The sequence below is a fragment of the Prosopis cineraria genome, unplaced genomic scaffold (genome assembly GCF_029017545.1).
Source record: "Prosopis cineraria cultivar Desert tree isolate PC_DT_omini unplaced genomic scaffold, ASM2901754v1 PC5, whole genome shotgun sequence".
In the NCBI taxonomy this organism is placed as follows: Eukaryota; Viridiplantae; Streptophyta; class Magnoliopsida; order Fabales; family Fabaceae; genus Prosopis; species Prosopis cineraria.
The window spans coordinates 36,227,119-36,240,688 of NW_026555336.1; the positions used below are offsets into that span (position 1 = coordinate 36,227,119).

Here is a 13,570-nt window from a genome sequence, read left to right on the forward strand (position 1 = left end):
GTCCATAACTCTAAATATTCGGGATTCTTTGTCTTCCATTATCTCTCGATGAATGATTTAGAATGAGTTTTTCGAAATTAATACCTTATAACTTTCAAAAATTATATACTATACTATGATTTCCTTCTTTATTCATTTATAACATTAAGATTAGACTTTAACCATGCACAAAATATTAGGCACCCAAGTGTATAAAATATACCCCTTATTTCCCCTCCCAATTCTTCTTGTCTTGCTATCTTTTCCTACTTTCTTTTTTCTTATTTTTATAACAACATGACGCTTCATCAAATTGGTTAGCAGCATAAATATGAAGAATTTTTTTATTAATGTTTGTTGATTTTTGTTTGTGGCATGGAGATGGTTTGTCCAGATAGAATGGTACAAATTTACAAATTTATTTAAAATGAATGATGACCTCATAATTTCAAAGAAGGTATGAATCTTACTTATTGATGGCTTAGTAGACATTCCTATTGAGGTATAAGATTTTATTTTATTCAGTTTTTACTTAATGCCATTCTTATATTTTATCCCTTAAAAATTCAAGTTTTATTCCTATGCTTGTGATAATCAATTTGATATTTATTGATATTTTAAATTCATGTTATTTAATTGCCAATAACTATATTATTTTTGATCTTATAATTAAATGGCCAGAAGTTATATCACTTTTAATAATAGTCTTTTATAAAAGAACACTTTATGTTTTTAATAAATATTATGAAAAGTATTGTTGTTACAAATAAAACAGTCCTAAAGGCCAATAATCCAAACATTTTATGGCATCAAAGGGCTTTGATAGTATTGGAAAATATTTTTGCCATAGTTTTAAAGACCAATAGCATATAAAAAATCATATCACTGAAAAAGTAATAGTCCTAAGACTAATTAAATTTGCGGCGCTTTTATCATTCAATTGATTACAAATATCAAAACTTTGAAAGATATTAGTTCAAACATCAAATGGCATTAAATAGCGTGTAGTTTTGCATGGTTCAAACATCAATTGCTTCCTCACTGTGTAAATAGAGACAGCAACATTGAACGGCGGCCTCGTAAACAAATTCAATGCATCAACTAATGTAATTTGACTGATAATGAGATGAACATGATGAATTTAAACTATTCATTTTTATTTAAGAAATATCCTAAATTATCACAACTACTAAAAAAATATATTCCCTTTATTTTAAATTATAAGATATTTTTACATAAAATCACATATAACAATAACATTAATTAAATATATTTTATAACTTTATTTTTTTCATAACAAAAATTCAAACTTCTAAAAAATGCATTCGTTTAATACTCAATTTATTAAAAATATTAAAAATAAATAATATATAAAAAGAATAATATTGAAATAATACAGTTAATGAAAAAATATTTTTATTAATTTTTTTATATTTTACAATATTTAATTTATCATAAAAGTGTCTTATAATTTTAGATCGGAGGAGTATTTTGCTGGTGCATTTTCTTTTTTTATATAAACATAATTAAAACGAAAACTTTGTTGCCACTTTTCCTTTTCCTTTTCCATTTATACCGTCAGAAGAAAGTTCAACGAAACAGAATGGTCACAAGAAGGAAACTCATAAATAAAAAGTTAAAAAAAGAAACATTCACCTAAAACAAATTAAATACAAATAAAAATAACATATCTAAAAGTTCAATTTTTTTTTTTTCCATTGTGACAAAAGTTTCTTATTTTTGTTTTTTGATTAAACACTAAAAGACATTTAAAAACGCTAAAACCTTTTCCGTAAGAACAAAGGACTCCTTTTCAAGCATTCAACAGAGGACTCCTTCTCTGAATGATTGTTTGCCTTTAACAGGAAGGATCTTGCTGAATTTGCCGGTTTGAGACGGTAATATCAACTTAGCTCGTTAAAATCTGGAGCCGGCGCTTTAGATATCAAGACTCGAACTTAAATATATATTCAACGTAAAAAAATGGTTCGAGTCTCCGCCTTACACGTACCTAATATGGGAGTTGCAATTCATTCAAATCAAGGATCCTCGGTTTCATAAGTCAGACCCACCCTCCAACCCCACTTGCTTGTTTCTTTCCCTCGTTTTCTCCGATCCCTCCCATTCCTTCCTTCAATTTTTGCATCCCCTCTCCTCTTTAGCTCTGAATCACCCCTCTGAGATCTCCATTCACTGAAATCTCTTCCCTTTTGTCTTTTGATGGGTAGTATCTCGCACGTGATCGCCCCCAAACTCACTCTCCCCCACCTAACTTCTAGCCGCTTCCATGGAGGCTTGCTCTTCCCCCGCTCCAATGGTCGCGTCCCCACATTGAAACTCGACAGAGTACCCTGGAAGGTTCGTATATCCTCAGAGCTTAAGAGTCAGAGCTCCAGTACCATCTCCTGTTCGGCCATTGATTTCAGTGATCCTGATTGGAAAGCCAAGTTCCAGAAGGACTTCGAGGCCCGTTTCAGTCTTCCCCATATTACTGATGTCTTCCCAGATGATCGTCCTATTCCCTCAACATTTTGTCTCAAGATGAGGTTAATTGCTTGCCCTGGTCTTGTACTATTTCCTGTCTTTGAAGGAGGCTTAATAGGCACGCATTGTGGAATCTGTGGTCTGAATTTCTTGTGTTTTATGTCGCAGAACTCCCATAACTGGAGATTTTCCTGGTAATTATCCTACTGATGAAGAGTGGCATGGATACATTAATAATAATGACAGAGTGCTTCTTAAGGTATGTTTTGTTCATCTCTGATGTTATTTGACTTTCAGACCATTGGGGAGAGGCCTTTGACTGGCTGTTAATAATGTTTTGTTGTTTCCCATTGATGTCTCTTGTGTTCTGCGCTGTCTTCTTTTTTCACTGTTCAACTTTTTAGATCTCTTCTTTCATTATGTTTGAGGCTTTGAGCATTCCTTTTGTTTTAATTTCCCTCTGAATATAAGTGCTTGTCTTTGTTGGCACATGTTCTACTTCACTCTCACGTTCTTTGAAAATCTGTCAACCTTTGTAAGAAAGCTCATATTTATTCACATATTTAGAGATCAATATTGATGTAGAAGAAAAAAGTTTTTTTTTACTGGCATTTGCTTTCTTCTGTATGTCAGTTGCTAATATCTATGAATTTTATGGAGATGCTACTGATGGTTAAAAGATGGAGGTTTTATTTTCCTTTTGCTTTAATTTTTCAGACAATATACTATTCGTCCCCTACATCTGCCGGTGCTGAGTGCATTGATCCTGGCTGTTCCTGGGTAGAACAATGGTAAAATATTTGCTTCCCCAATTTTATACTGGACTATGAAACTGATTATACATTAGGTATTCTTGTCTCTTAATGTAAAGAAGGAGAATGGGTATTATTGTGTTCGAAGATGGGTAAAAGTTTGGGCTAGTAACATGCACCCCTCCTTAGATTTCTGAACTTTAGCGTTGTTATAAAAGCTAGGATATCTATTCTCAATCAAATATGCTTTTAGCTATCAATGTGTTCAGCAAGTGGCTCTGTACGAGGCAAGGCATAACTTAGATTTGACAGTATTATGATTTGATAGATTCCATATTGGTATTTCATAGTGGCAGAGAAAAGTAACAGAGCTTTGGTTTGACAGAATACAATTCTGATGCATAATTCGTTAGGCCTTGACAGTCAAATAAGGACCTTAAAACATTAGCAGATGTGTGGGAATGTAGACTTTGGATATCACAATGATTGCATTGCTTCTTTCTTGGTAGGAATAGAAAGAAAGAGATAATAGTGAATTCTCATTACAAGCAATGATTACGTTAATTATTGTTCTGGTTTACCATATTTGAGGTTCATCTAATAATTCTGTGTTTCAATGTCCTTTAAGTCTGCTTGAAGTAAATAATGTTATTTTTTAAAGAAATTGGCAGATTTGGTAAAATGTTATGATATCTTTTCAGGGTTCATCGAGCTGGGCCTCGTGAAAAAATTTACTTTCAACCAGAAGATGTCAAGGCTGCGATTGTAACTTGTGGAGGGCTCTGCCCTGGTCTCAATGATGTCATCAGACAGGTTAGTTTGTTATTGATGTTTTGCAAAAAGCTTTGACATTTTTTTGCCTGTTGTGAAAAGAGAAGCTTGGCAGGAAATCTGGAATTTAATGCTGCAGAGTTCCTAGGCAATTGCATTTAATTCAGTTTTATTGAGCATATTCTCTTAAACAAGAGTTATCACTCCTGGGCAGAAAAGTGATTAGTGCCTAAGATAATGCCTTAGTTATCACCTGAAATCTATTGATCTTGTATAGCTGTTTAAAAATTGCTATAAATACGCCCGCCCAATATATCTAGCAGTTAGCTTAATATATGTAAATTATTCTGTTGTTTTTACTCAAGGATCTTCCTACTTTTGCTGCTGTGGTATCCTTGTTCTCATTATGATGGTCTGTTGAAGTTTCTTACCATTCTCTTGTATGTTGAATGTGCTGCAGATTGTAATCACGCTAGAAATATATGGTGTGAAAAAAATTGTGGGGATTCCTTTTGGTTATCGTGGATTTTCTGACCAAGAATTGACAGAAGTTCCGGTAAACTCATGCTATTGTCTTTGCTGATGCTGGTTAGATAATCATTTTACATAAAGCTTAGCCTCAATTGTAATGCTGCGGAAAATACAAGTTCCTTTTCATGACTTTTTTCTATTATATTCTCAGCTGTCAAGAAAGGTGGTTCAGAATATTCATCTTTCTGGTGGAAGTTTGTTAGGAGTTTCACGAGGAGGACCAAGTGTCAATGAAATTGTGGATAGTTTGGAGGTGGTTAACTGATCCATTATGTCAATAAATTAAACTTTATGTCATATTTCCTCTGGATTATGTTACCTGATTTATGTATTATTGATTTCAGGAAAGAGGCATCAACATGCTTTTTGTGTTGGGTGGAAATGGTACACATGCTGGTGCCAATGCAATTCACAATGAGGTGATTAATCCTTTAGCCTTGTATTTACCAGTTGCACTTGATATGGATAATTTTGTAATATGAGGAACTTTCTGAGATGGCTGTATCTTGGAACCATTCTGTATTGGATATTCATAGAAATGTTCAATTTTCAATTTATTTTGACTTACTCTGTTATTTTATTTTGTCTCACTATTTCTCTTTTCAATTTTCAGTTTTCTTTAAAAAACTCTGAAAAATTAAACTAGATAGTAGTGTCTTTAAAACTGTTCATTAATGAGTGATGTTGAAGGTCTTCATATACATTGTACATACTGTTCTAAGTTTGTCCAGCAAAATTGTTATCATGTACTCTTCCACTGAAGTTGTATAATTTGCCTTTGAGGAATCACAATTTTTTTTTTTTTAATTTCAGTGCCGTAAAAGAAAGCATAGGGTATCTGTAGTTGGAGTGCCTAAAACCATAGACAATGATATTTTATTGATGGACAAAACTTTTGGCTTTGATACTGCTGTTGAAGAAGCACAAAGAGCAATAAATTCTGCATACATTGAGGTAAAATTATTTTATTATTCTGTGTGATGTTGGCTCTATCCAATAATGGTTTCAAGTTGGTGAATGTTGAAATATTTTCATCCCTTGCCTCATCTTAATCAGGCACATAGTGCATATCATGGAATTGGCGTTGTGAAATTGATGGGTCGTAGCAGTGGATTTATAGCGATGCATGCATCTCTAGCTAGTGGACAGATTGACATATGCCTGATTCCTGAGGTATGTAATAACAAGAAGAGTATAAATTTGTTGGTTTTCCGTTTTCTTCGTCATTACTATAGTCCACCACAAGTTGCTGCGTGTGGTTCCAGGTTCCGTTCAAGTTACATGGACCGCATGGAGTCTTGAATCATCTCAAGTACCTCTTACAAACAAAAGGATCAGCTGTACTCTGTGTGGCAGAGGGAGCTGGACAGGTGATTTTGTGCTCTTATGTTGAGCTAAAGGAAACCAATACAGAAATAATTATAATTTTAAACTGATACTCAAGTTTTATTATTTATTGACTAGTAAACTATAGGTAGAAACTTAAACTTCCTAAGAGTTAATCTTGATGCAGGATTTACTTCAAAAGACTAATGCAACTGATGCATCTGGAAATACTGTCCTCGGAGACATTGGTGTTCGCATTCAACAAGAGGTTTGTGATTGCTTGACTTGAAACTTGGTAATAGAGGGAGTTATGGAAAATAGCTCTCTGCTCTAAGCATGATAATTTTTGGGGGGTAAAACTAAAATCTTACAAGCACATCTTGGTTTAGAGCCTGGATCCTTTGAATGATGCTAAATTTCCTAAGATAAACTTCTTTTTTGTTTTCTACATCCTAATTGTATGTTTTGAACAAAATGCAAAGCAAACACGTGTATTAGAACTGCCTAGCCTCTGATATTTCTGTTAAAATTTGTAAAATTTGACTGTATTTTTTTAGATGTTCCTCTGATATTTCTGGTAAAATTATATTAAAATTTGACTGTATTTTTTTAGATGTCAACAAAGATGGCAATTTCCTCTATTCATGGATGGTGGGGATAGATTCCCGTGCCAAATACATGGGGATGGGGAGGAGAACCATACTCTCCACCCTTTGGGGATCCATTTATGTTAAAAACATATGCTTGATTTGTTCAATTGGATATATGATAAAACTTAAATATGCGTTTCTTTCCAATGATGTATCTAAGTAGAGATTATTTTGTTTTGAATAACTGTGAATAATTGTTTTGAGCTTTTTAGTTGGAATAGATAGATGCCGTTGTTTACAATATATTTTAAAAAAAAACATTCTATACTGAGTTTCTATATTTCAGACCAAGAAATATTTCAAGGAGATTGGTGTTCATGCTGATGTGAAATATATTGATCCAACATACATGATCCGGGCATGTCGAGCAAATGCATCAGATGGAATTCTATGCACTGTACTTGGGCAAAATGCTGTTAGTCTCTCTCCCTCTCTCCATGTGTGTGTGGGCGCACGCACTCTATGTTTGAATACAAAAGCGTTTGGTACAACTTATGTTTCGATGGGGAAAAAATAGAATGGAAGGGAATGTTCCATTGAAATTTTTCCTGGTTTGGCAATTCTTAATGAAGAACAAAGGATAATGAAATATTATCAACTGATCTTCTAACGTCCAAACATGGAACATTCGGGCATGCTACTGTGTATCTGATTTTTTATTCATGGTTTTTGCAGGTTCATGGTGCTTTTGCTGGATTCAGTGGCATAACGGTTGGCATTTGTAACACTCACTATGCTTACCTTCCCATACCAGAAGTAATATCTCATCCCAGGTTGGTGGATCCCAACAGTAGAATGTGGCATCGTTGCTTAACCTCAACCGGCCAACCCGACTTCATTTGACGCTTTATGATTTTTAGTGTATTCAAGAGCCTTGAAATTCAGGCTTCCAAAGACTGCATATGGTAGGAAGATAGGTTCAAAATACTTCTGGCCGATCTGTTCCAATATACCCAGGAAATAATACTAACGATGATACTTCCTCTCTGAAAAATTGTTTATCTTGTATAGCATGGCAGTTTCTTAGTTCTGCAAATTGCTTGCCTAATAAAATTTTGAGAGGCGATGTCAAGAATTTTGCGGTTGATTTTCCATTGATTTGTAACATTTGCTGTAACTTATATTGAGGGCCAAAAGACTAATTCAATAAAAAGTACTTAGAGCAGGTGATCTGTATTTGTTCGTTGTTCCGGCCTCTGTTGTTGGATTGACTGTACCTATTTACATTTGAGATAATGTGTCTTAAATCAGATTTATTTGTAATGCATTTTCGTTTTTATGTTTTTTTTTTTTAATTTTTGTTTCTTTCTTGGCGCGAATTCCAAATTTCAGTATTTATCTGACAGGCTGGTGACAATTATGAGCACGGTCTAAGATAGGTTCTATAAACTTCTAACATCCCAAAATATATACATATCTGACAATAAAATGTATCGATGTAATGTAAGCATGAGAGACAGAGAGAGAAGAGAAAGTATTGATTGGTGATGAATGGTAGGAAAATAGCAAAAGGAACTGACGGGGATTGTCACTGTGGTCCGTGGTTTGATTGATTCAGAGTCCCACTACAGAAACACATTTAAAAATGAACAGTGAAATACTGCAAAAGACTGAGAGCATTGAGATGACACTTGAAATTCAGAAGCTGTGTGCCTGCCCTTTAATTCAAAAAAAAAAAAAAAAAGAAATTAAGAAGCTGCTGACTATGCTAGATTGAGAGGTCAATTAAGGAAGCTAATATATGTGTTGGTTGCCCTGTACATAATGTGCATTTTCTAACCATTAAACATGGGTCCATATAGAATCCGCATAATGACAATTAAGTTATAAGAGAATCAGTTAATTTAAATTAAGTTTCAATCAATTTTAAAGTGTCAACAGAGTCTCTTAATTTTTTAGTGGTAATAAGTTTAACATTTTTAAAAATTTATAAGTTCAACTCTCCATTTTACAACTTTATTGTCATGTATTTACAGCTTGTTTTTCAAATTTTAATAGAATTGAAAAATAAACAATAGGCAATGGAGAAATGGAAGATCTATTTATTTTATTGATAAACAGGCAATGTGAATAAACAATAGACTTAATATTTTTCAACAGTAAATTTGAACATTTGTGTTTCCTATTAAAATATAAAAAACAAGTATAAATTTATCACAATAAAGTTATAAAAATGGGAACCCAACTTGCAAATTTTTGGAGCTGTTAGACTTAATACTTTTCAATATTAAAGATGAACATTTGTGTTCCATGTTAAAATTAGGAAAAAAATAAGTTGTAAATACATCATAATGAAGTTGCAAAATAAAAAACCAAACTTGCAAATTTTTGAAACTATTAAACTTAATGCTTCTCAACATTAAGTATGAAAATTTGTGTTTCTTGTTAAATTTTAAAAAATAAATTACAAATGCATCACAATAAAATTATAAAATTAGAAGTTAAACTTGCAAATTTTTGCAAATCCCTATTAGACTTGTCAACACTAAGGGATTAAGAGATTTTATTGAGATTCTGAAATTGATTGAGATTAGACTTAAATTAATTAATTTCATTAAAACTTAACTGTCATTCTCCTTGTAGAACCATCGGTAGAGTATTTAGCTAACATGAATCATTACTGTTGCTGGTAAAAAAAAAACATTACTATTTCTTTCTCTAGGGTTTTTGCGGTCTATTGTATTAAAAATGAAGTTGCTCCCTCACTCACTGTAGTCTCATTCAAAGCTGCAACACACGTTGCAAACAACCTCAGTCTGAGTCTGAGAGTGTTGGTGACACTGACCCACCCATCTCTGGATCCAGTCCCCATCACCTACTGCTTCACAGAAATACACATGCCTTGCTCTTGCAGTCATAAAACTAACAGTCAAACACATTCCTCAATTTCTCTGTCTTTTTCCGCCCTTTTTCCCATTGGGGTCAGATTGTATTTATGGGTATTTCAGAAATTCTGTCCAACAGTATTTCCTTTCCCTTCAGCAGTTTTTAGAGCTGCTAACAATGCAAATCTAACTCTGTAGAGGAAAAAGTATTCGACGATGAAGTTGGGGAGAGATACGATGTTTGCTCGTGCCTCGTTTAGTTCGTCTCGTAGCATGTAATGCAAATCTGCTTGTATTTATATGGTTTTGAGATTCACTGTTTTAATCATTATAAATAATCGCCATTTATAATGCTTTGGTAGGTTAAAATTTTATATTCTTCACTCTTATAGCCAGAAAGAGTCATGCAAAGGGGAAAAAATATAGTGCATAAAATTTATGCCTTTTTTAAAATTCCGCCCCCCCTTTTTTTCTTTCTGTATTTCACTGTTTCCTTTACTATATGATACGTATAAGCAAAGAAGGTTCATAGTTAAATCCATTTGAGCATGCTTAGCTGTTTTATATGGTGAAGATGCTTCCTCCATCCTTAAATACAAGTCCTAATTGGCAAATTCACCATCATGCTATAAAGAAAAGTTTTATTTATCAAAATGCTATACTTTCAAAAATATTCATCTAGATGCTACAATTAAAATTCGTTACGACAGATATTGAGTTCCAAAAAATTTGTGTCAAGACTATACAATTAAATTTTTTTTTAAAAAAAGCATGTCAATATCTGTCTCACCCTTTCCCTCCCCATACACACCACTAAGTCATTTTCTTTGTTCTATTAACACAGTGACTCCACCTATCATTTGTACAAAAATTACAACTTACAAACTATTCTCCCTCTCTTCATATGTATATTGAAAATGTAATATAAATTATTGACATAAAAATTATATAAACTTTCAATAAATATTAAATAGTCATAAATATTTTTATAAAAATAGTCTATATTTTTAAATTTAAAATTACAATTGATATGATATAAATAAATATGAATACATATTTATTTATTTTATTTTTAATTTATAGAATATTTTCTTGAATAAAATTTTCAATAATTATTCAAAGTTTGAGAAATAAACCTTATCATTTATAAAAAAAATGTATGAGGTAAAAATATAAAAGGAAAAAGCTTACTTCCTCTGTTAAAAAATGTAAGACATTTTTTAAGGAGTTGGATGTTTAAAAATATAAATTATTTTTAGTCTTTCGAGGTAATCATGACCTTTTTTTTAAAAGTGCCCATATTGATAAATGACTTTATATTTATTATAAAATATTTAATAATGATAAATCTAAAAAAATAGGGTTAGTTTGAAAGTGCATAACTACTTTATTGGGGGTGAAATTTGGTTAAAAATACCTTATATTTTTGAACGAAGGAAGTATATATTTAGTTGGGTATATTTAAATTTTTTTAATTAAATTAAGACACATGAATCTTCTATAAATTTAAATTACTTATTTTATAATAAATTATTATTATTATATTAAAATTCGCTTATATTGATTTGGTTAGATAAAAGTATCCTTAGTTTATAAAGTACCTATGGGTTACCCAATATGTAACTTGTATTTAGGCCAAAAAAAAACATATAACTTGTAAACTTTCTTTACCTTATATTTATGATTTGTAAGAATTTGGTTCTATCTGCTTAATTATCATTTAGAGATTTTCACATTTGATGACATTTTCACGTTCAGCTATTCTTATAACTGACCTAAAGTGTATTCACAAAAAATGCCAATGTTCTCTTTTTTATGCTTTTAAAGAGATAGGACCTAATTCTTTAAAATCTTTTGACATTAAATAGTTAAATTTTATGAATTACGTGCCTTTCTTGAGGCATTTACTACTTTTATCTCATACATTTTTTATAAATGATAAATCTTATTTCCCAAACCTTATATAATTATTGAAAAAAATATTATATAAATTAAAAATAAAATAAATATGTATTCATATTTATTTATGTCATATAAATTTTAATTTTAAATTGTAAATATATATATATATTATCAAAATATTTATAATTATTTAATACGCATATATTTAAAATTTATATGATTTTTTTTATCTCAATAATTTATATTACATCTACCATACACATGAAGATAGGGAAAATTTGTTGTAAGTTGTAACTTTTGCACAAAAGATGGGAGAGTCAATGCATTAAGTGAGAAAAGAAAGTCAATTAGTGGTGTGATATGGGGAGACGTGGGAGGGTTGAGACAGATATGAGATATCTGACATGCTTTTTTTAAAAGGAAAATTTAATTGTATAGAATTTAGCTTCACAGAAACTAAGTTTAATGTATATTGCTAATACACAAAATTTTTGAAACTTTATATCTATCAAACCGAATTTTAATTTGTAGCATCTAAGTAAATATTTTTAAAAGTATAGTATTTAAATAAATAATTTTTTTTATTGATGACGAACAATTTGCTATCCTAATTCTCACCTGTTTTTTAAATATAAATTTCTATATATAATTAATATTTATTTTCAAAACTGCACCTTCTAGGTATAATTAATATTATTATTTATAGGCAGTTAAGTTTTAAAATAGTGTAATATTAAATAAAGGGAGAATTACATTCAAGTCTCACAAAAGAAAATTAATTACTTTAAGATTCATTGACAATTGAATTAAGGAGATTGACAATGTAATCTTCTCAATTCAGTTGTCACTAAATCTTATAATAATTAATTTTTTTATGTCAGACTTTAATGTAATTCTCCCTTAAATAAAAGACAAAAATAAAAGGAAAAAAAGCTAATGTTTACATAAAACATATATTTCAATGTCTCTTTAGTTTGTGTATTTTTTTAATTGTGTACATATATCCTTTTATTAAAAATAATAATATTTAAGATACAATCAAGTATTAAATGAAGTATTATTAAATGGGTATTTTTTTTCAAGTTAATCTGGAACCATGGTTAGAATGGTTTGTGTCAAACACGTAGATATTTTTTCTACTTTTTTTTCCTCCATTAACCAACTACCATTGAAAACAATCACCAACTATGATGCTCGTGACTCGTGAATGATGATGGCAAGTTTCCCGCCTGCAAAAAAAAAAAAAGAAGATAATGGAAAGTTTCCCACGCTATAGTCTTAATACTATTCCATCAATTTAAAATCAAATAGTTTATCATATTAAATGTTTGAATGGAAGTTTTAAATTTATTTGAAACATAAAGAATTTCAATTAAGAAACAAGATTTTATAATAAAAAATTTTGAATTATCATGTACTTGAATTTGGCAAGGTTACCTTGAAGGAATTAAAAATATTATTGTATGAAGATGTTATGTTATTTTTTTTAAAAAATAAAATATTATTGAATTATCATGTTATGTTATTGTATGAAGAACATGAAACTCAGGTTTGGCCAAAAAAATCCAAAGAAAATAAGAAGAAAGGCTTAAATAAAATAAATGCACTTTTGAATAGAAAGGAAAATAAACTAATCAGGTAAAAAAAATAAAGATAGAATTTTTTTAAAAGAAAAAATAATTTCAAAAAATAAAAATATGATAATAAAAATAAAAAATGAATAGATACCAAATAGCATGAGATCTTAAATCCAACACCATTTCTAGTTGTCCCATTTTATTTTCTTTTGGAGGATGCCGCTGGAAGCTAAATATTGACCGGTCAAATGCCATAAAGCAAGTGGGCCTTCTATTAGCAGGCTCTCATAGTCATACCTCATACCACTGTCTCTGTCTGTTCACATATTTATTCTTGATAAAATAAATAAATAAATTCCATTATTTTTTCTCAGCAACCCAATCTACTATATAAACAACATTGCATTATTTTGTTATTCTTCAAGTTTGTTGTACAAAATAATTTATTTGAAAACACACACACACACACACACACACAATGGAACCAATTCTTTTTCTTTCAGTTAAGAAATAATTTACAAACTTAAAATTTTTATAACTACATTATATGCACTGAATCAGTAAATGTAGAATTAATTGAACTCAAACATCAGTACTTTCTTGATGGAGTTGGAGTGTGTAAACCAGTACTCATCATTGAATTGATCAATAACAGTACTAATCTTTTCTAAAATGAGTTTTTGTTTACTTATTCTTTTCATAAAATGGTTAAGACAGCCTCTGTCTCTCTTGAAAATTCAAGATTCTCCAACAAAAGGAAGCTGACAAGAAAA

The 13,570-nt window shown here is 30.7% G+C and overlaps 1 protein-coding gene across 1 annotated transcript; it reads left to right on the forward strand.

The window, feature by feature from the left end:
- The first annotated feature begins 1,947 nt into the window (after nt 1-1,947).
- LOC129311351 (ATP-dependent 6-phosphofructokinase 5, chloroplastic) lies at nt 1,948-7,788 on the forward strand. Its single transcript, XM_054953596.1, has 13 exons — nt 1,948-2,525; nt 2,632-2,722; nt 3,181-3,254; nt 3,917-4,028; nt 4,447-4,542; nt 4,669-4,770; nt 4,862-4,936; nt 5,331-5,471; nt 5,574-5,690; nt 5,783-5,887; nt 6,031-6,111; nt 6,780-6,908; nt 7,169-7,788. Exons 1-13 carry the CDS (start codon nt 2,200-2,202, stop codon nt 7,334-7,336), a joined length of 1,617 nt encoding a protein of 538 aa, XP_054809571.1. The 5' UTR covers nt 1,948-2,199; the 3' UTR covers nt 7,337-7,788.
- Nucleotides 7,789-13,570: the final 5,782 nt, after the last annotated feature.

Bases quoted from the DNA above. Each gene is read 5' to 3' on its own strand.
- LOC129311351 (XM_054953596.1), top strand. From the start codon at position 2,200: ATGGGTAGTATCTCGCACGTGATCGCCCCCAAACTCACTCTCCCCCAC. The intron at 5,472-5,573 runs GTAAAATTATTT...CATCTTAATCAG, and splicing joins TAAATTCTGCATACATTGAG to GCACATAGTGCATATCATGG. The intron at 5,691-5,782 runs GTATGTAATAAC...GTGTGGTTCCAG, and splicing joins ACATATGCCTGATTCCTGAG to GTTCCGTTCAAGTTACATGG.